Source organism: Epinephelus moara, chromosome 5 (genome assembly GCF_006386435.1).
Source record: "Epinephelus moara isolate mb chromosome 5, YSFRI_EMoa_1.0, whole genome shotgun sequence".
NCBI classification, from domain to species: Eukaryota; Metazoa; Chordata; class Actinopteri; order Perciformes; family Serranidae; genus Epinephelus; species Epinephelus moara.
This window is the reverse complement of record NC_065510.1, coordinates 25,900,974-25,921,287: the sequence shown is the minus strand read 5'-3', so window position 1 is coordinate 25,921,287 and position 20,314 is coordinate 25,900,974. Positions and strand designations below refer to the sequence as shown.

General features: G+C 40.9%; 1 protein-coding gene across 1 annotated transcript in view; it reads right to left on the bottom strand.

Moving 5' to 3' along the window:
- Window positions 1-20,314, bottom strand: part of LOC126390765 (protein sidekick-1-like) — a 266,873-nt gene that overhangs the window by 41,747 nt on the left and 204,812 nt on the right. The window contains exons 20-27 of the mRNA XM_050045212.1: window positions 17,796-17,991; window positions 16,678-16,776; window positions 13,502-13,693; window positions 9,209-9,330; window positions 8,994-9,106; window positions 6,711-6,861; window positions 2,163-2,403; window positions 967-1,082 (exon numbers count right to left, since the gene is read on the bottom strand). Coding sequence (XP_049901169.1) covers window positions 967-1,082; window positions 2,163-2,403; window positions 6,711-6,861; window positions 8,994-9,106; window positions 9,209-9,330; window positions 13,502-13,693; window positions 16,678-16,776; window positions 17,796-17,991 — 1,230 coding nt within the window. The remainder of the gene's footprint in view (window positions 1-966; window positions 1,083-2,162; window positions 2,404-6,710; window positions 6,862-8,993; window positions 9,107-9,208; window positions 9,331-13,501; window positions 13,694-16,677; window positions 16,777-17,795; window positions 17,992-20,314) is intronic.

The following is a 20,314-nucleotide window of genomic DNA, read 5'->3' as shown; positions in this document are numbered from 1 at the left end:
GTGCCAGTTTTATATTAGCAAAATATTTTGCATGGATTTCGAGGGGTGCCACAGTGCATACATGCCACCAAACAAGAAAGGCTTTATTGCAAAAATTCAGACAACTGGTACATGTCTTTTATTTATTTTAAAACCAAACAGGGAAGTAAAGTACATTATAATAAACCCCTGGAGGGTGTGTGTGGGAGTGTAAAAGGAGGGATGTCACTGCCAGTAAGTGGTGCACTCAGGTAGAAATGAGTGCACCTTGCACTTCACAATCAGCTGTTTTTATCCAGCTTTTTCTCAGAGATCTGCACATCAGAGTATGTTATCTACATCACCATTGGGGGGTTCCAGCAGGACAGATTTCTCCTTAGTTTGTAGATACAAGAAAAAGATGAGCTCAATTTGGCAGATGTTGATGGATTGTAGGCTGTGTTCTTAAGTGGGTCACAAGTCTGGACTTAAATACTCATACAGAATCTCTTAATCACACTGTGCATGTATGCTCAACAAAGCACCCTCTTCTAAATTTGTCAAAGCCAATTGGCTTTATGGATTATTGTCCATTTTCAAAGACAAATAATCCAGCTCTTGTTTCTACGACAACGTGAAACAATAACTGCTATTTTATGAAAAGGTATTAAACATTAAAGACTCTCTCATATGCATGTGCACAGTTACGCACACGCCCCCAGACGTATTACTGTAGCTGGTTGCCTTTAAAAGCAGTAATGTAGGGAAAACAAACTAGAGCAGTTACAGGCTGTTACGTCATATTCAGCTTATATTAGACTTTTGTGTGCATGTCTGTGTGCATCTCTGTGAGTCTGAGAGTGTGTGAAGGTGTTGGAGGAAGTGATAATGGGCTGAGGGGGTCAAGTGAGAATGCCAAGATGGGATTGTGTGTGTGTGTTTGTGTGTGTGTGTTTGTGTTTGTGTTTGTGTGTGTACACTATGAGTGTGTTTGAGTGTTTTATACACCTTGTATCCAAGGATGACTCCATTCTTCTGTGCCTGAGGGACAGCAAACCATGTGAGCAGGATCCTGGTGGAACTCACTGTCTCAGCGGTCACATTCATTGGAGATCCAGACGGGACTAGAGAACACACATACACACACATACACTCCTATATTACCAACAGAGGACTATCACTCCACACTGGTCAAAAATGGACCACTATTTCTAAACCTTTTTTTAATTTTAAGTAATTTTTCACAATATTTGTATTATATGTTTTTAGAGATTTTTTTCCATAGAATTTCAAAATACTTTTTACTTCGTTGTCACACAGGACTCCAATTGTATGCTGAGCTGATGAAAATACTAGGAAGCAGCAACCTATATTATGTGCAGCAAAACACTAGGTAATCAGAGTTGTATTTATTACTGGGAAATATTGAATAAAATCACACAGATATGTGCTCCTGACTGGATTAAGTTCACTGCTTGCCACATCAAAATCAATGACGCTCCCTCAGAGAAATATATGCCCTCCAAATCGAAAACGACATTTGTGTTGTGATTTTGAAATAATAATACCTCATCAAACATAAACAAAACTGATAAATGAAAGCATGAATAATTACGTAACCATTTTGATATATATATAGTATGTTATTTGATGGTGTGTGTGTGTGTGTGTGTGTGCTATAAATGACCCAGAGTTAACCAGTCAAATGCACAACAAGCAGCACAATTAACATTTGAATACACAGGGGTTTGAAGGGCAGAACTGATTTAAAGTATGACCAACAGTGGACCTTCAAAATGTCTCCTGTTGGCTTGCCACTGTACTGTTGGCGAATGTGTAACCACTTCAAGGTCCACTATTCGGTACACAAGTGCACACACACACACACACACACACACACACACACACACACACACACACACACACACACACACAGAGCTCAGTGCAACTTCACTCTCTGAACCAATCTTCGATTTTATCTCAATCATCTCCCTCTCCCCCTCCCTCATCCGTCAATCTTCCCCTCACTGAAATAGAGGGAGAGTGTAGAGGGCAGAAGGAGGTGGCAGGAGACTCAGGGAGGTAATCGGGCACTTATTTCCTCATCCATCTGTCTTCTTATACCCTGCTAATACAATACTGGCCAGACAGCTCTCTGACACTTGCAAACAGGAAACGGGGGTGAATAGAGTCTGTGTTTGTACCAGATTCTGCGGTGAGTGTGGCAACGGTGTTGCTCCATGGTCCAGGTCCTATGGAGTTGTAGGCCTGAATCTGAACTTGGTACTGGGTCCAGGGTTTCAGGGCCTCAATTGTGGCCTCACTGGTCTCCCCTGCTTTCTCCACATCCTCAGTCCTGTCCTCCCCCTGGCCGTCTGTCCTCCATATTCTCAACCGGTATCCCACAGTCTCTGGACTGCTGTTGTACTCGGATTCTGGAAGAGGCTGGAGGGTAACAAAAAGCCAAAGGAGAAAGAAGAGGAGGTTTAAGGGAGGTGTTTGGCAATTTATTTTCTTTCTCTATATTGTTTTGTACACAAAACAATGATCATCATCTGCTATATAAGGTCATGTTCACGGATAATATTACCTGCCGCATCCTGAATCCAGTGACAGCAGAGAACACAGTTGAAGGGGCGCTCCAAATGAGCTTTGCTTGTGAAGTTATACATATTTTAAAAAAAGGTAACCAGATGACTAAAAATAAAATAAACTTGGACGATATCTGCTATTTTCAGGATGATGTCCAAGTCCCTTTTTTAAAAAAAAAAAAAATATTGTGCACCTTATTTTACAATTGCTTAGTGAATGCAGTCTAGAGAGCCAATCCGGAACTGTGCAAGTGTCTTATAATGTGTCAGCACTTGGCCACCCTGTGCCATCACTGCACTTGGTGAATTTAATTAATTTTGACTCTGATTGATGAAAGAAGAACTACGCATATAGAGAAAGAGCCGAAAGGATGATTGAATGAGAAACCAATTTTGGCAAAATTGTGATTAATAAAAATATAATTTGGTTTACACATGGCACCTTGTTGCTCTATGAAACATTATGACACAGTTCCTCATAACCAGCAGTGATACCCTCATTGTATTTATGAGATTAGCATAAAAATTACTTAAGGTCTTCAGTGGAGCATGCATGTATTTGGAGAAAAAAAATCCTCACACAACAACAAAAACATGCGTACAGCACATTGATATCATTTTGTATGCATCCAATACATGCAAAACTATCATATGCACTAAGATTGGACACTCTCACACACATATATACCTAAGAACAAGTACAAAACCCCTGAATCCCAAGGACTTTTCTATACCAATAAGTGTTTATAACTTAAAGGAATACTTCACCCACAAAATGACAAATCAAGTCATGCCGTGTCACGTTAAATTCAAGAAGAAAACTTTGTTTTTCTCACATGCCATATTAATTGATTGGGGACCACGTTAATAACATCAAAACTATATCAAAACAAATTAATTTACGAACTCTCACACAACTTGTGCAGTATAATCCAAGTCTCACTTATTCAGTCGTATACTCAGTACTTCTCAAACGCATGCATTGGCGGTAGGGTTGCAACGGTATGAGATTTTCATGGTACGATAAGCATCTCAGAAAATATTGTGGTATCATGATATCACAGAATTCTTATTATTATCAGTCAGAATGATCCTTAAAGGAATGATATTGTAAGGGTTATTTGTGGTTGAATAACATGTCATTACTAGAAATGTAACTTGAAACCCATTTTATATGGAAGTATGTGTAAGCAGTCTCCATTTTGAAAATAACTAAAAATAAATGTGAGATTCTCAATCCAGTTGCATTTTTTTCTCAATATCGTGGATAAGCAAATGTACACGGTATGATAACCATCAATTTTCATATCACGGTTTACCTTGAAACTGATATACTGCTGCAACCCTAACTGGTGGTTTGATTGGGTTTGGTTGAAAGTAGTAAGGCAACAAAAGCAAATTACCCACCAAAAAAACAAAAAAACAAAACCCAAATAAACTTTGATTGGTTCACAGAAATATGTGACACCACCTCTTTCCAGCAGAGCCCCACCCACTTCTAACCAGAAAAACAACAAAAAAAGCAACATTTATCATGTGAAATAACAAAAACTATTCTAGCTTTGTCAAATAATTGTGAGATAATGTAGGACCCCATCGCTCATAGTGACAAGCTGTTGGGGACAGTACGTTTTTAAAGGCCTTTAAACCCCCAAAATAAACTGTTAAAGCCACTTTGAGGAGAACCTTTTGAGCTTTGATGCCCTTGAATGGTGGCATCAAAAAAGACCTAAAATTAAGGTGGGTCTCGACACCATAAGTGGAATATCTAGTTTAGGTCTCCACAACGTGATATAAACAAAAACTTACAAACACACACACACACACACACACACACACACACACAAACATGCACACTCAAAAGTAAAAAGGCATTTCGCAGCTCTAAAGAATATGGTTATTTATGTGACATGTCTAACTTTAAAGTACATCCTAAAAACCTTTTACTGTCTTCTCCTCTTTGACATCCCATCTTCTGATCTTTCTCTCTCTATCACCCTCTTTTCCCTGTTTTATTCACACTCTGTCATCCTCTTTTACTTCCTTCCACTCTCATTTCCTGTCACCCTCCCTCCTTCTCCTGTCCATACTTTTTCTCTGTCACCTCATCCTCTCTGCTCTGCCCGTGAACCACCATGTCATTAGGCATTACAGCCACTGCCAGCTAATATTCAGTGCCCTGAAATCAGGCTAAAAAGAAGTTCAGTTTGTTCACAGCATACACACAATTCCACAGATTTTAACCAACATTGTACAGTGGTTGCTCTGTGCTGCGCTGCAGATAAGGAAGTGAGACACCCAGTCATTTTAAATACCCCAGTGATTTAGCTCAGCTTAGCATTTAGGAGGCCATAATACAGAATGTCACATTAGCTTTATTACCCTTAATATGCAGCTTAGAATAATAGCCTTAGCTAAAACCATTGTGATGGTTCCATTACAGCAGAAAACCTAGCATAGCTCAGGCTGGGCGCTAACATGCAGGTAAAATCCTATTAGCATGCTGCACAGGTAGCCCATACCGCCTCAGTGTCTGTGTCTGATTTGACAGGCTCTTTTTCTCATTCCAACTCTTAAATGGAAAATACTCTGCTCTCCATTTATGTTATAATAGAAGAGGGGATGGGGAGTAAAAGAGAGAGGGAGGGAAAGAGAGAAGGACGAAGAGCAGGAACAAGAGCAGCAAAGAAAAGACAGTAAGGAGAAAATTACATCGCAGTTTGTGCTGCTAGCAGTCCACACGGTGAATGGGAAATATGACAGATTAGCATTAGCACTGATAACAAGAAGAGACACTGATTATGGGCTGTCAGCCACTCAACCTGTTCAGTCCTGCTGCTGGTGAGTGCACGCACATATGCACATATGAACACATGCACACATGCACTGATACAAAAATAGGAGCAAATATACAGAGATTCAGAGCAAAGGAACAAAAAAATCCTCATCAGTAGAATTAGGACTATTTGAAAGATTGTGAAGGGGCAGCGAGAAGTTTTAATGTTTTATAGAGTTGAAGCTAGAGCGCAGGACTTTTACATATAAATGAACATCTGTGAATATAAATGAACATTAAAGCCCTTGGCAAACGAGTTCACACAATGCTGATTAAGCCTGTAGCCGCCAGGGAAAGCTCACTGTATTTCACAGCACACTGGTGTTGTAGTGTCAAATGTCTGTGGCGATTTTCCCACTCTTGCGCATTGAAAGTGATGTGTTTAACGTCAACCAGTCAGAACTTAAAGGGGCAGGTATGGTGAGAGACCATAGCAACACAGCAGCAGCTAGGGGTATGGCAGAAGCTATGGAGGAAAATCCTAAGAAGTGTCCAAGAAAAATTTCTGGTGTGGATGTTTCAGATAAAAAGGGAATGATTACATTTAAAAAAAATAAATCAATTGACAGCTGGGACAAACATGTTCATCTATGGTGTTTCTTTTCATCGTTGCAGAACGCTGAAAGAAGAGAAGAGATCAAGGGCAGCAATAGATGTCACGTTAGGTATCTGTGAAATACTAGAGCAGTGCCAATTTAAAACCTGCCTGTTGGAACTCAACTGCAGGCATATGTCATACGTATGGATCGACAGTGTTTGTGTAGAACTCTCACTGCCAGAGGGGGGAGACAAAAGTTTTGTACTTGTACAGCGACTTCCTAGTCATCCAACCACTCAAAGCGCTTTTTACACTACGAGTCACATTCACCCATTCGCACACACATTCACACACTGGTGGCCGAGGCTACCATACAAGGTGCCATCTGCTACTCAGTTTTTTAATACACTCTCACACCGCTGGAACAGCTATCGGGTTCAGTATCTTGCTCAAGAATACTTCGACATGCAGACTGGAGGAGCCGGAGATCTTCTGATTAGTGGACAACCCACTCTACCGCTGAGCTACAGCCACCCTACAAAAGCTGGGATCAAGGGCTGACTTTCAATAGTTTGCAGCGAGGGAGCTGCCCTGCTACAAAACCCTGACCCAGACACAGGTCGTCTGCAAGTGATCTAGCACCAGGTTCTCCACAAACATGTGGTGCGAGATAGGAGAGGGGCGACCATCGTCTGGCCACACCCCAGCCCTGTTACGAGCGGCTCTGCTTACCGGTTATCCGGGGCTGTGTGTGTGTGAGAGTGTGTATCTGTGTGTGTTTCAGTACCTTCCAGCTGAAGCTCAGGCTGGTCTGTGTTACAGACAGCAGGGTAAGGTTGGAGGGGTGTGTATCAGGGGCAGCCTGCAGGGTTTGAATCAGCCTGGAGGGGGCGCTCATGGGACTGGAGCCAACAATGTTCATCTGCCGCATCCTGAACCTGATGAGAACAGAGAGCACAGTTAAAGGGACACTCCACTGTTTACAAACAGCCAGTTTAGTTTATTTGTAATGAGAAGTACTACTCAGCCTGTGAAAATAATTGAATTACGTCAACTGCGGCTCTGGAAGGGGACCTCCAAAGTTTCAAAATATAACTCTGATATCATAGTGATATCATCGTGGGGTATTCTCAGAGGGCTTGGAGACTCTATAACAGAAGGCTTGACTTACTCAGTGAGGCTATGGCGTTTGAAAGACGTTTGTGTTTATTTGGCAGGGAGGATTTAACAATAGATGATGCACTGTAATGTAGAATCTAGAGCTGCATGATTAATCTATTGATCAATTAGTTGTTAAGCATTAAATTAATCGCTGACTAATTTGACAATCCATTAATCAGTTTGAATAAATGTTTAAGTTAAGTATAAATAATTTCTGGTTTTACTTGTCCCTCTATGACAGGAAACTGAATATCTTTGTGTTGTGGACAAAACAAAACATTTGAGGACGTCATCTTGGGCTTTGGGAAACACAGATTGTCACCATTTTCTGGAATTTTATAGTACAAACCAATCAATTAATCAAGAAATATAATCATCTGATTAAATAACAAGAAAATAATTATTTCCAAACACAGTAGGATCCAGTGTTTATGGAGCTTGGCCATTACAAGGGACTTAAAGTCAGGGAACCTCAGCCTCCACTGCTTCAGTTTTGACTTTTCTTTTATAAATCTGCCACTTTTGAATCCCCCAAATCAATAATAGTTTAATACTAAACTGGACTTGCTTTTTATAAACAACATGACCAAAAGGTTTCAAGGCTGAACGGTGGATGTTATATTTTCCACTGAGTACGCCGTGTTACTGCAGAAGTGGTGGCAAAAAATAGCAATCACCAAAAAGACAAAGTGGTTCCATCGTGTACTGCAGACAATCCAAATATCACAGGACATGTCAACAAGACAACCAGACCTCACAGTGAGAATGGAGAAAAAATATTTTTTAAACTTTTTGTTTACTTATAGTAAGAGAATTTGTGGTATTTGCTTCAACAAAAACACATTTTACTAGACGCCATCCTTCAGCTGGAACTCTCCATCAGAGGATTCTGAAAAGGCCACTGGCACATTGTTAACTTATCTGAGGATGCCAAACAGTCAGTCAGAAAAAGTGATATAAGTAAACAGACCTGGTGACACACACACACACACGCACACACACACAGCCAGCCACAAGGGAGCATTTGCTACTTGTGTTACTTCTAAATGCAACCATGCTTCAGTGTGGGTGTGAGTGATAAAATGTGTGAGCGTGCGGAGTGCATGTGAGAGACTACATCTATGAGTTCTGGTCCCTGTATAGGGACACAGAGAGCAGGGTGAAAAAGGGGGACTTAAAGTGAGGGATAAGAAACACAGACAAGTGCATCACTTCATCTAATGTCCCAATGGTGTCGCCTGTGACAACATAATCCCTGCGAGTGCACACTGTGTGCACACACACACCGCAATCCCATTACAGATGAAGGCAATGATAGAGAGAGCAAGAGGCAAAGATAGACAGATAGACTGATAAATACAGAAGATGGATAGAGAGATTGATAGAGAAAGAGAAGGAGAGAAAGAGAAGGAAGTGTTGCTGCTGTTCAGAGGGACGATAGATCACGTTTATAAACTGCGGGCTCCGCACGGCCCTTGAGCAGGGATTAAAGGCACTCCTCTCTCCTCCTCTATTTCCTATTCTCCTTGTCTCTTATCCCTTTGTCTCTTCTCCTCTTCAATGCTCTTTGCTGCCCTTCCAGCTTTCTCATCACCTTTCTTCTCCCCGGCCCTCATCCCTCTCCTCCCCTCTGCTGCCCTCCACTCCCCTCTTCTCCCCTCTAGCTAGTTGCAGGAGGGTAATAGGGATCTGCATGCAGCAGCTGTGAAGGTGCTGACAAACAGAAAAGTCTCAGATGGAACTGTCTCTCTGTGTGTCTGTGTGATTTATCTAACTTCACCTGAGTCTTGCAATACTGCAGAAACTGGCGGAGAGTGAGATGTGTGTGAGTGAGTTTGTGTGGGTGTACTTGTGTGTGTGGTAGCACTTGACTATGTTCCTGTGTAGGCCGAGGATGTTCGCTGCTCACCTGTACTGGGTGAACGGATTGAGGTCGGGGATCTCCAGCGTGTTTGCGTCTGGCTGGTTGTCTTTCTGGTAGACAACTCTCCACTCCTCCTCCTTTCCATCCTCCTTCACTACCTGTTCATGGGTGATATTGTTTGTTAGAAAACAGTTTTCCTCCAGCTGTGTTTCAAAATCAGCAGGGACCACAAAGGTACGCGTGCATAAACACAAACACACCTGGCCTTCTACTATCCATCGTGATATGGCAGTCTTGCCATCAGGACCAGGGCGGAACCGGAGTGTTGCTGTCCGAGGGCTGATGTTGGAGATGACTAAGTTTGATGGAGCACCAGGAAGTTCTGCAAACAGAAAACAGAATTCAAGACACAAGAGAATTTTGCTATCATTCAGCCAGTACTGCCAGGTTACCTCTTACCACTGCATTTTATGTACTTTCACAGGTATATCAAATATCTATTGACCTAAATCTGTGTGACTAAATAGTGAGTTACAAACTCTTTGGAATAACATCACCTCTGCTTGCTGGTGCTGCAGCGACGAGGTGAAATAAGCATTCATTTACAAACACTAGTGCTTTGTTCGAGCAGAAAAGGACTGTGGCATCACAGCATGGTGAATAATTTCAAAGGGATAGATCAAAGGAAATTAACAAGACAAATAATGTTTTCCCTTGTTTATAGTAATGTTTATCCATTTTCTATGAAGGGATAAAAATATGTGCAAATTCCAAAACTGAAAAAATGTGGTAAGAACTGCAACATGGCTTATCTCATACACATGTAATGACACTGATAATAGGAAGAGAGACACACGGAAACCATGTCGCCAATGACAACTTAAATATATAAAAAAAAGCTTTAAGTAAGAGTGAGCCAAGAAATTGCTTACAGTTATTTTTTATGAGTCTATGTGCCCATGCTTGGCCATAAAAAAGAAAAAAATACAAGATTAGTCACAGAAAGAAAAATGTTAAATTTACGAAAGCGCAGGCACTAATGCTACAGCTGTATATCTCTCTCAGTCAGAGCAATTTAATTCATACTTCCAAGGTCGACGATACAATACAGAGAGATGAATCTGTACACCAGTGGAGGCAAGAGGTGAATTACATGCACAGTTCACTAAAGTCCATTTAAGGCCTATAAATGTCTGAGTAGGCTGCAAGTCTCATAAATTATGTTTGACCCATTCTTATTCTAACAATGTTCCATCTCTATGGCGATACTGAGTGACAGGAAACGTGCAATGTGGCAGACCAGTTGTGGCAGCCTGAGCGGCATAACCATTCTGGAAAGAAAGGAGAAGTTGAAAACATGTGAGGGCTTAAAAATGATCTCCCCCAATCTAAAATCTTTGATCCATTTCAAGCTGCGTCTGATTGTCCGTCTGTCTGACTGTATATTTGTCTGAAACCCAAAACACCTTAAAGGAATACTACACCCACAAAATGGCTATTTGTATATCAGTCATGCCGCATGTCCTTGAATTTGTGAAGAAAACATTTTTTTTTTTATTGCATGCCTCCATGGAAAACAGCTGACATATCTATCTATTGATTGACTGGGGACCAGTTTAACAACAGCAAAACTATATAATCCATATGTAATCCATATAATCTATTTACAAACTCTCACACAACTCACACAGTATTATCTGAGTCTCATTTATCCAGTCGTATGCTCAGTAGGCTACTTCCAAAATACATACATTTTTGTTAAAAAAAGTTTCAATTCAGTTTTTTATGGTAACGTTTTAGCAAAAATGCATGTGTCTGGGAAGTACTGAGCATACGACTGGATCAATGAGACTAAGATTATACTGCACGGGCTGTGTTAGAGCTCATAAACAGGTGTTTTGATGTAGTCATGCTGATGACTACATCATCATGCTGATCAGTTTGCTGTTTTCCATGGAGGCATGTGACAAAAACAAAGTTTTCTTCATGAATTCAAGTTAACACATCACAACTAATTGATTTACAAATGGTCATTTTCTGGATAAAGTATTCTTTTAAGTATAAACATGTCCACACATAGCTGACAAAATATAGCTGACACACAACGGTGCCCTGACATGTTAAGAATATGTGATTAATTTGTAGGAACACCAACTTTTAAAAGCTTTTTAGTGAGGATAAGCTGTTACGGAAAAATAACTAGCTTCCATAACCAGCAAATGGTATAAACAGCATCAATAAATGGAGGTAAACACTTGGAAATCAAGTAATTCAACTTACAATACAAGGAAAATGATTTGACAGTAGCGTAATCGATGCAGCAAGTTTGTTCCACACCACTGACTAAAAGTTTGAATAGTTGCGTCTGCCACATTCGAGGTGAAAGTTGCAATGAATTCAGTAAACGACAAGCAAGCCATTTTTATTTACTCCTATTCTATTCAGTTCAGTTCAGTCTTATTATTAAGCCAAATATCACAAATCACAATTTCCCTCAGAGGGCTTTACAGCATACGAAGTCCTTCTGTCCTTGGATCCTCACAACAGAAGGAAAAGCTCCCCAAAAAACTCTTTAATGGGGGAAAAAAATGGTAGAAACCTCAGGAAGAGCAACTAAGGAAGGCTCCCACTTCCAGGACGGACAGACGTGCAATAAACGTTGTGTGTACAGAACAGATCAACATACTAAATTAACAGTAATCCATACGACAAAATGATACATTGAGAGAGATGCACGGCAAACAGTGATGACAATAACTATGCTAACATTAATTTTAGTAATAATGTTATAACAATAATAGTATTTTTGTAGTGTGTATGTTAGGTGGTGAGTTTTCTTTTTTGTTAAGCTGAATAAATCAAAGAGGAATAATAATACGTTTTGTATGCACACTTCAACCAGAACTAAATATTCCAATGAAAGGTTTACAACTCCACCTTTGAAATGCCACACACAATTTATAGCTGGTACTGAACAGACTTCTTCACTGTCAGCTGCTGAATTGACTTGGAGTTGGTCAGATGGGCAGCTCATGTGACGACTGCTCCTGTTTTCTTTGTTGCTGTCTTTGTTTTTGTTGATCATGTCCTAACCAATGAAATACTTGGCAGCTTGTTTCTGTTAATAAAATTTACATGATCAAAAATCATCACGATCCACTTCGCTCTAAATTGTCTCACTCATCACAAGACCGAGTACTTCAGACCCACTTTTCAGCCACTTCTCGTCACCGTGTTTGGTTAATATTTCTCTGGATGGTGTAAGTGCTCTGGTGTGATCTGCTGTAATCCATCCAATTCTGCTGCAGCATCACAGGCATCATATTTGCTGAACGTGGCAGAATACAGATCTGTAAAGCCAATGTGTTAAATCAAACGGCGTGTGTTGTAACACACCAGTACACTGGGACACATCAGAGAGATTCTGTAGACTATCTCAGTTTTTTTTTTTTAATTTTAAAAGGACTATATAACATGACTGGGTCCAGTTATTATGGAAACAAGGCAATATTTATTCTGCATACAGCGAGGTACATGCATGCGACAAAAGACAAATTATAGCTATCATCCGCCATTGCTCCGTAAGTGCATGCAGCAAACTTGTAAGGGTTATAATGTGGAAATGTTGATATCAGCTGCCTTGCTCAGATGAATGACAAAATTCTCTCAACTCCATGAATACATGAATAAATAAACAAGACAAGAATCTTTGCTCGGTGGATCTCTCTCTTTCTCTCTCTCTCTGCTCATTCTTCAGTTCTTTTTCCTAATCTTCACTCCTCCGTCTTTCCTTCAGTCTTTTGCTTTCATGAATTAATGAATAACCTCTGAATCTAAGAACTGTCTGTATCCATCTTGCTTTCACTTTTTCTGCTTTTATTCATAAATTAGTAATCAGAAAATGTTAGGACAAAAATCCCGCTGTATGAGCCGAGTTTTTCTTCCATTCTCCTCCACTTTCTCCCAGTCCATTTCTGAGAGACTTTGGTCTTCTGTTCTTTGGAGATTGCATTTTCCTGTGTTCTCTGTTCTCCCCTCATTATGTTTCTCTATCTGCTCTCCCTTCTTCAGTCCTGTTCTTTGATTGTCTCTTGCCCTCTCTCTCCCATCTCTGCGTTCCCTCCACTTTGCCATTTGCAGTTAATCAGCACTAATAATGATTGCAACTAGGCTTTAGTCCAATCATACAAACTCATCATGCACACAAGTGCGGTGTGCACATAGTACACACACACACACACACACACACACACACACACACACAGAAACAAACCGCACACTAAAGCGCTCTCTAAGATGCTGTAAATGACTAACTCTGGTGTGTGACTGTGCATGTGAATGTGTGTGTTGGTTGTGTGGGTGATGATTCATGGATGCCCAGTAACAACCACTTATCAGCCTGAGGAAAGACAATGGCATCGTAAGAGCTCATCAGTCATATTTACTCTGCTACACACACACATACGCACACACGCATACACACAAGCAAAAGCCTTTTTTTAACATCCTCTGTCACCAGCTCCTGTGTGTGTGTGTGTGTGTTTTTATTGTACCTGGTGGGACTCCAGTGGAGATGGTGGAGGATGTGACCACGCCCCGTCCTGCGGCGGTGAGCGCTGCCACCTGTAGTGCATAAGCTGTGGTGGAGGTGAGGCCAGTCAGCTGGTACTGCAGGGTGGAGTTGGACAGTGAACGTTCCTCACGACTCGACTCTACGCCAGACACTTCCCACCACAACACGTAGCCTGCGGGGATGTAGAGCACACGCTGGGTTAATAAAGGCGCATATAGACGAGAGCAGACATATACACACACACGAGCACACACACTCACACATAATGAGAGGGACAGAGCCAAAAAGGAGGAAGAGAGTGCGGGAGGGGTAACTATAGTCAAAATCCCTGTCTGTCCCTACGCATCTTCACAGTCATGCATCACACTCCACCACCTTCAAATGTGTGTGTATATGTGTGTGTGTGTGTGTGTGTGTGAGTGAGGCCACTTGTGAGTATAGCCCTGGAGAGCGTGAATGGTCCCTCATCTGTCTCTGTGCTCACCAGGTGCTGGATGAAAAGCAGGTTGAGGAGAAAAGAGTAAATGTGCAAGGTGACCTTGATTGAAAAACCATTTTCCCACTCCTCTGAGTGTGTAAGCCGACAGTAAAGCTACTGCAGCCTCACGCTGTTTGACTGTGATCTTGTAGTGTAGGTGCCTGATGAATGTTGGGCATGGAGCGGCCATGTCAACACACACACACACACACACACACACGATGTAGTGTAATCGCTTAATTCACAGCAGCTTGTCCTGTTCACCAGCACCATTGTCTAACAGATCCAGGGACGAGCTGAGGCAAAATGAATTGGGGTGGGGGTGGAGGTGGGGGAGTGCCTTGAGCTCTGTGATGCGCTGCACAAACAACACCCTGGGTGTTGGGAGGCGTGGGATGAGGGCATGTTGGAGATAATGTGAGAAGACAAGCTGCAGAGAAGAGGGATTAACTGCTGATGAATCAGTTGTACACAAACACAGTGTCAGAGACAAGAGGATGTCTGTGGACACTGAAATACAAGACTAAGTGGAGAATACTGAAGAACCTGTAAAAGATTTCCAGTTCCTCCCTCACCACTGCTTGTCTTTAGGGGATGTCAACTTTTTTTTAAGATCCCCTCCACTCGAAAATGTGTTTTCCTTATGTTTATGTCCCCTGTAAGATTGGTTCTCAACCTTTTCTTTGTGATGGACCCCTAAATTGACTCACAGTACGTCACCATTTTAAAAAGATTTTGCTTCAGAGACCTCCCTCTGAAAAGATTTTGGTTGTGAGATGTTATTGAGACCAGAATGCAATAGTTGTCAGCTACAGTTAAGGAGATAACCGTGCAGGAATTAAACCTTTGATCAGAATAGTCACACTAAGGACTCTCTTTGCATTGGGCTCACTTCTGTAGTGAATTAAATAGTGAAAATAAACTATTCCCCATTTTTCTAGAGACCCCCTGGAACTCCCTCCAGGACCACTGGGGGTCCCTGGACACCTGGTTGAGAGCCAATGAAAGACCTCAACAATAATGACTTGTATCTGTGCAAAACTTGTCACTAAAAAGGTGTTTTCACATTCCTCTACTGGAGGTGGCAATGTCTGTGCACTTCCATAAGATGTGAAGTTCAAATATATGCCGGGCAGGCTAGATTAGATAAGTATCTAATACAAAAGCCAATCACTGTCTAATATGCAAATATTTGCAAAGAAACTTGAAACCTCCAGCACAGAGTTGACTTATCCCCTGTAATATGAATATCTTAGCGTGGCAGAATATATCTTTATACAAGCCTTGAGTAGACCTCTGGTATATAGTTACACAACAACCTGACAAGAGCCCTGTTTCCACCAAACACTTTCGGTATGGTACCTTCGGAACCAAAAGTAACCCTTCAGACATGGTACCTAGACCCTAGGTCTGCTTAGCTTTTCTTTGTCATTCACTGCTCCATCCAGCACCCACTGTATTTCCTCCTTTATCAGTCTGCACCTCGTTTATCGTCCACAGAACGGGGCTGCATGCCGGCATTTTCATAACAAAATAAAACAGCCTGCAGTGAGAGTCTCTCTTGATAGGATATTTAAAAATAGCGGGCTTGTGAATTTAGTCCTTTTCAGGCAAGCTCAGGGGTTTAGTGTTGCCAGAGCCCACAGGAATGATGCTCAGCAATGCTTTTTTTCCCTCCGAGTGAGGAGCAATATGCATTTTTAAATGCTTGAAGATCCACTCATTACAAAAAGTCTGTGTCATCCAAGAGAGACAATACAAACTAAAGTAATAGTCAAAGTTATCATATTGAAATTTAAGGTGTGCTGATGGATTCACATCATCAACTCATCCATCGACATTACAAGTAAACGTTCCACCAACATCCTTTCATTTTATAGTTATAGTTTGCTAATATATGTAAAACTCTCCACAGTATGAACAGTGGTTACATGAGGCTCAAAACCAGCCACAACTCAAACCTCAGCAAAAGTGACCGTCCTCTATTGACCAATCAGATTGCAGTGTTCACAGCTCCACCTTTTAGTACCAGATCTGTGTGCTAGGTACCCCAACAGAGGGGTGACCAAAAATGGGAACGGTACAGAACGGTCCCATTGGTACCATCCACAACTTTTCACATGAATCGGAAAAAAAGTGTACCGAACTGAACTGAACCGTACTGTAGTGCTTGGTGGAAATGGGCCTAATGTGAACACACTGTAACATCACTAACAAACAACATAAACACATAAAACATGCTTTACACACAAACAGCTGAATCTCTCCAATGTTTCCTCTCATGCTAACTCTAGCCATCTTGATGAGCACTGCTCTTTTACTGGTCAAGCTGCCAGATACAAAATTTCTCAATGAGAGAGAAAGAGTGGATCTGCTTCCAGACCCTTTTTTTGTTAAGTTTTTATGTGGGAAAACCATATTTAACAAAAAATAAATATTAGCAGAGTAATTTTACAGGCTTTAAAAGGTGCCTGGAGGGGAATTTTAAATTGTCTTATGTCAAACCAATGTGTGTTTTTACTTTCTGTCAAGAACATATTAACTCAACCTAATTTCAGCTATTCACATCAAAGCTGTCAGAGAGACTGAAAATAACAAGGTAAGATGAAGTTTCTTGATTATGGAGGTGGCAGAGGAAATCGTGAGTGACTGTTACGAGGTACTTTAAATGCTCTAACCAGTGATGATGCCGTTCTTGTCTTCAGGCTCTGCCCAGCTGACTCTGAGGGACGTGTCCAAGATTTCAGTGAAGCTCAGGTGGCGAACAGGTCCAGGTGCTGAAAAAAAGCACAAAGACATTAAATAATATTTGTTTTATTTTAACTTCTTCAACAGTTTAGTTTGAGGAAATCCCTCCACACAAACACACATACCTCCTGTCTATGTAGCCTATTACCTACTGCTCCTCAACTTCACACACCACCTCCTAATCACATCTGCATTGACCACCACGCACACACACACACACCCACACACACGCACTCAGGTGCACGCATGCCTGTCGTTTCTCATTTCATGTATGGCTCTCTAACCGCTCTCCCTGCAGAGCGATTAAGCTATTCATCTGAGACATTCAATAACACTCACACGCAATCACACACACACACACACACAGATACGCAAAAAGCTATCATCAAGCAAGAATTACACCCACCGTTAACCCTGCAACACGCCCAGCACCCAATCAATACCAGTTGACGGCTGTGTGGGAGCGTGTGTGTGTGTGTGTGTGTGTGTGTGTATGTGTATGTGTATGTGTATGTGTGTGTGTGTGTGTGTTTGTGTTTGTGTGTACACATGGGTTCTAATATCCCTTTCCCACTCGATAATTTCTGGTTGGTAATAATTGCTTGTCTGTCTCCCTATAGGCTATTGTGTTTATCTGACGTTGCGACTGTGTGCATGTGTTCTTGCAACTGGGAGTGGCAGCTATTATGTTTATCCATGGAACAAAAGGCTCTAAATACCAGTATGCCTGAAAACATATGAATCAATTCCCTTTAAAAAGACACAGTGAAGAAAAAAAAAATAGCGGGAGGGGGGAGTTGGGGGGAACTAAGATCAAAAAGATTAAAAAGTAGACAAAAGAAAGTAAGAGCCTGAGAGCAAACATTGTGTACACAGCTGTGCATCACACTGACAGAAACAGCTGGACTGAGCGCGGAGCAAGTCAATACTCTTTCATTATTATTCACAGGACGGACTGATACTGTTCTTTGTGTTCTGCTCTGGCTTTATTCACATTGAGGTGTGTGTATGTGTGTTTGTTTGTGTGTGTATGTGTGCATGTACTCACTGTCCTCGTGTGTCTGCACCAGAGTGGGCGAGCTGCGGGGGCCGTCCCCAGGTGTTGTGAAGCAGAGGGTGGAGCCAAAGTACCAGGTGAACTTCTTGAGTCCACTGACTAACCCTGTGTGGCGTGAACCGGGGTAGTCCGGAGTGATGGTTACTACGGTAACATCCTCTGGAGACTGCTCTGGCCAGACCAGCAGCTGAGTGAGAAGTGAGAAAGATGTTTGCTGTTGACATCTAGGCTCCCGTTAATAGCTAATGACATCCAGCAGGTTACATCAGCACCTAAAATGTCAATCACAGCTATTTGTGTGCTGTATATATTTCAATATTTTTTGTTTAGTCATTATTTTAATCAATCAGAATTAGCTTCAGGCTACCAAACAAAAATATTGTTATTAAGACAGTGTTTATGAGACAAAACTTATTTGTACCCCAGTATGGGCGATGGTAAATCTATTTTAAATTAGGCTGGTACCCAAGGGTTTTTTGTCATTAATATTTAAAACTGCCAAATACTATTTACAAATTTGTCAAAATGGCAAAACAATATTCACTCCTTGAAAAAGTTATCTGCATTCCAAACATATTAAAATATAAGCATTTATTTACGTATGAATGTAGCACTTAACATAAACTCCTGCCAGCAGGCCATTATCAACAATAACGGCATCTGAGGACAAACACTAAGTTTGATGATCAGTCCAACTAAATGCCTAATGAAAAGTTAATTTCATTTCTATTCTGAGACTCCATTTATATTCAGCACCACAGCAGTTTGGTTTGCGTTATTGCTTTATCCACAAAAACAAACAGGGGAAAGCATACACTTACATATTTATAATGAGAAATAAGCCATGGGCAAAACTGTGTTATGGTACCATATTTATAGTTCCTGGTTAAACAATAACTGGCTAAGATGTGAACTTGGGGCCGAGTTTTCATCAGAATTAAACAGAGCAGTGGGTTAGTGCTGAGAATGACTGTTTACACACAAGCTGCATATGATTATAGAATTCAAAATGTCTTTTTAATGTCATATTGTTGGAAAGACATTTACAGACAATAATTATCACCGTGTTGATGGTCAGTGTACAAAACAAATCTTCTGTATTTGATAACTCCAAAAACTCTGACCTGTATGCACAGTGTGTTACTACTCTGCTCTTAATTCTTTGCAGAGACTCCCGCTGTCTCACCTGCTGTCTTGAAGCTTCAATGTGTTCTCCACCATTTCCTCTGGTTTATTCTCCACCCAGTAAATGATGTTACAGTAATCAACACTGTTGCATTGTTTTTGTATGCAGTATCAGTGATGGCATACATACAGTGTGTCACCCACACTAATTTTCTCCACACTGTCCCTGTGCCTACAACTTAAAGCAAGAACCTAATCTTAACAACACCCTCTACTATAGTCTCCATGTGCAGTGATGGGATAACCAGCAGAAACCCTGTGAAAGTCTCATTGAATAATCTAGTGGAAACCCAGTGATGGTGCTACGCCTTCATGCACTGCTACTGAGCTAATGCTAACGATATTCTCCACAGTGGTTCCACTAGTCTCCGTTCCACAATGTGCTTCTACAAAGGGGATTTCTTTTAACCGTCTATTTGACTAGCTGTAATTTAACACTAAGTTATTCTGGCCACACTCAAGGTTAATAGAGTATCTACCAATATACTTGCTAGTAAGATATGAACACGTTATTAGTTCAACATGAAAGGATATTTTGTTAGCATTCACAAAGTAGAGCTCCCTTTAGGTTTTTGCACTTCCATGGCATGTATGCTATTTTTCAGACAATCACACAATGCAAAGTGTATTTTATTTTTATCGACATGAAAATGACCTTTGTGAGACTCAAGACCTTTAAATGGTGCTGCAAAATGATTAACAAGTCTCACCACCCAGTAAACTATTAAGTGTCTGTTATACAGGGAGTGAATGAGTAAATAAGGGAGTGATTTTGAGAGGCTCTCCAGCTTGTTTGGGGGTGCAGTTTATTGAATTTTGTCTTTCTTAAATGAACTTGCTTTATGTAATGTTGGGTATTTCCTGTCTTTTTTATATCTAGATTGTATTAATTATATTGTATTTTTGTACACAGATGATTATCTGCGTTTATGTGGTACACTATGGACCTTTCTCTGTGTTCTTAATAAAGTCATTATTATTATTTTGGCATTTTGGAGCTGTAGTTTGATATTTATAAATGAATGCTTATTTACAGTTTATTCAGTGTGCACAATATATTCCTTTATGAATGGAGATCCAAAAATGCTTTGTTTAGTAACAGTTTAGCAAAATAGCTGTGTTTGGATTTCCATGAGCCAAAAAAAAAGGATACAAGACACTTGGAGAACGCTACACAGAAAGTTTCTCTGACGTTTTTTTAACCTTTTCTGCTGTCTTTCCTTCTGTCTCCATTGAAGTCTGTTTCCATTAATATGCTTTCATTATTCGGGCTCTTTGCTGTTCAATTGAAAACTTTATCTGGGACCACAAAGAGCCAAAGGAGG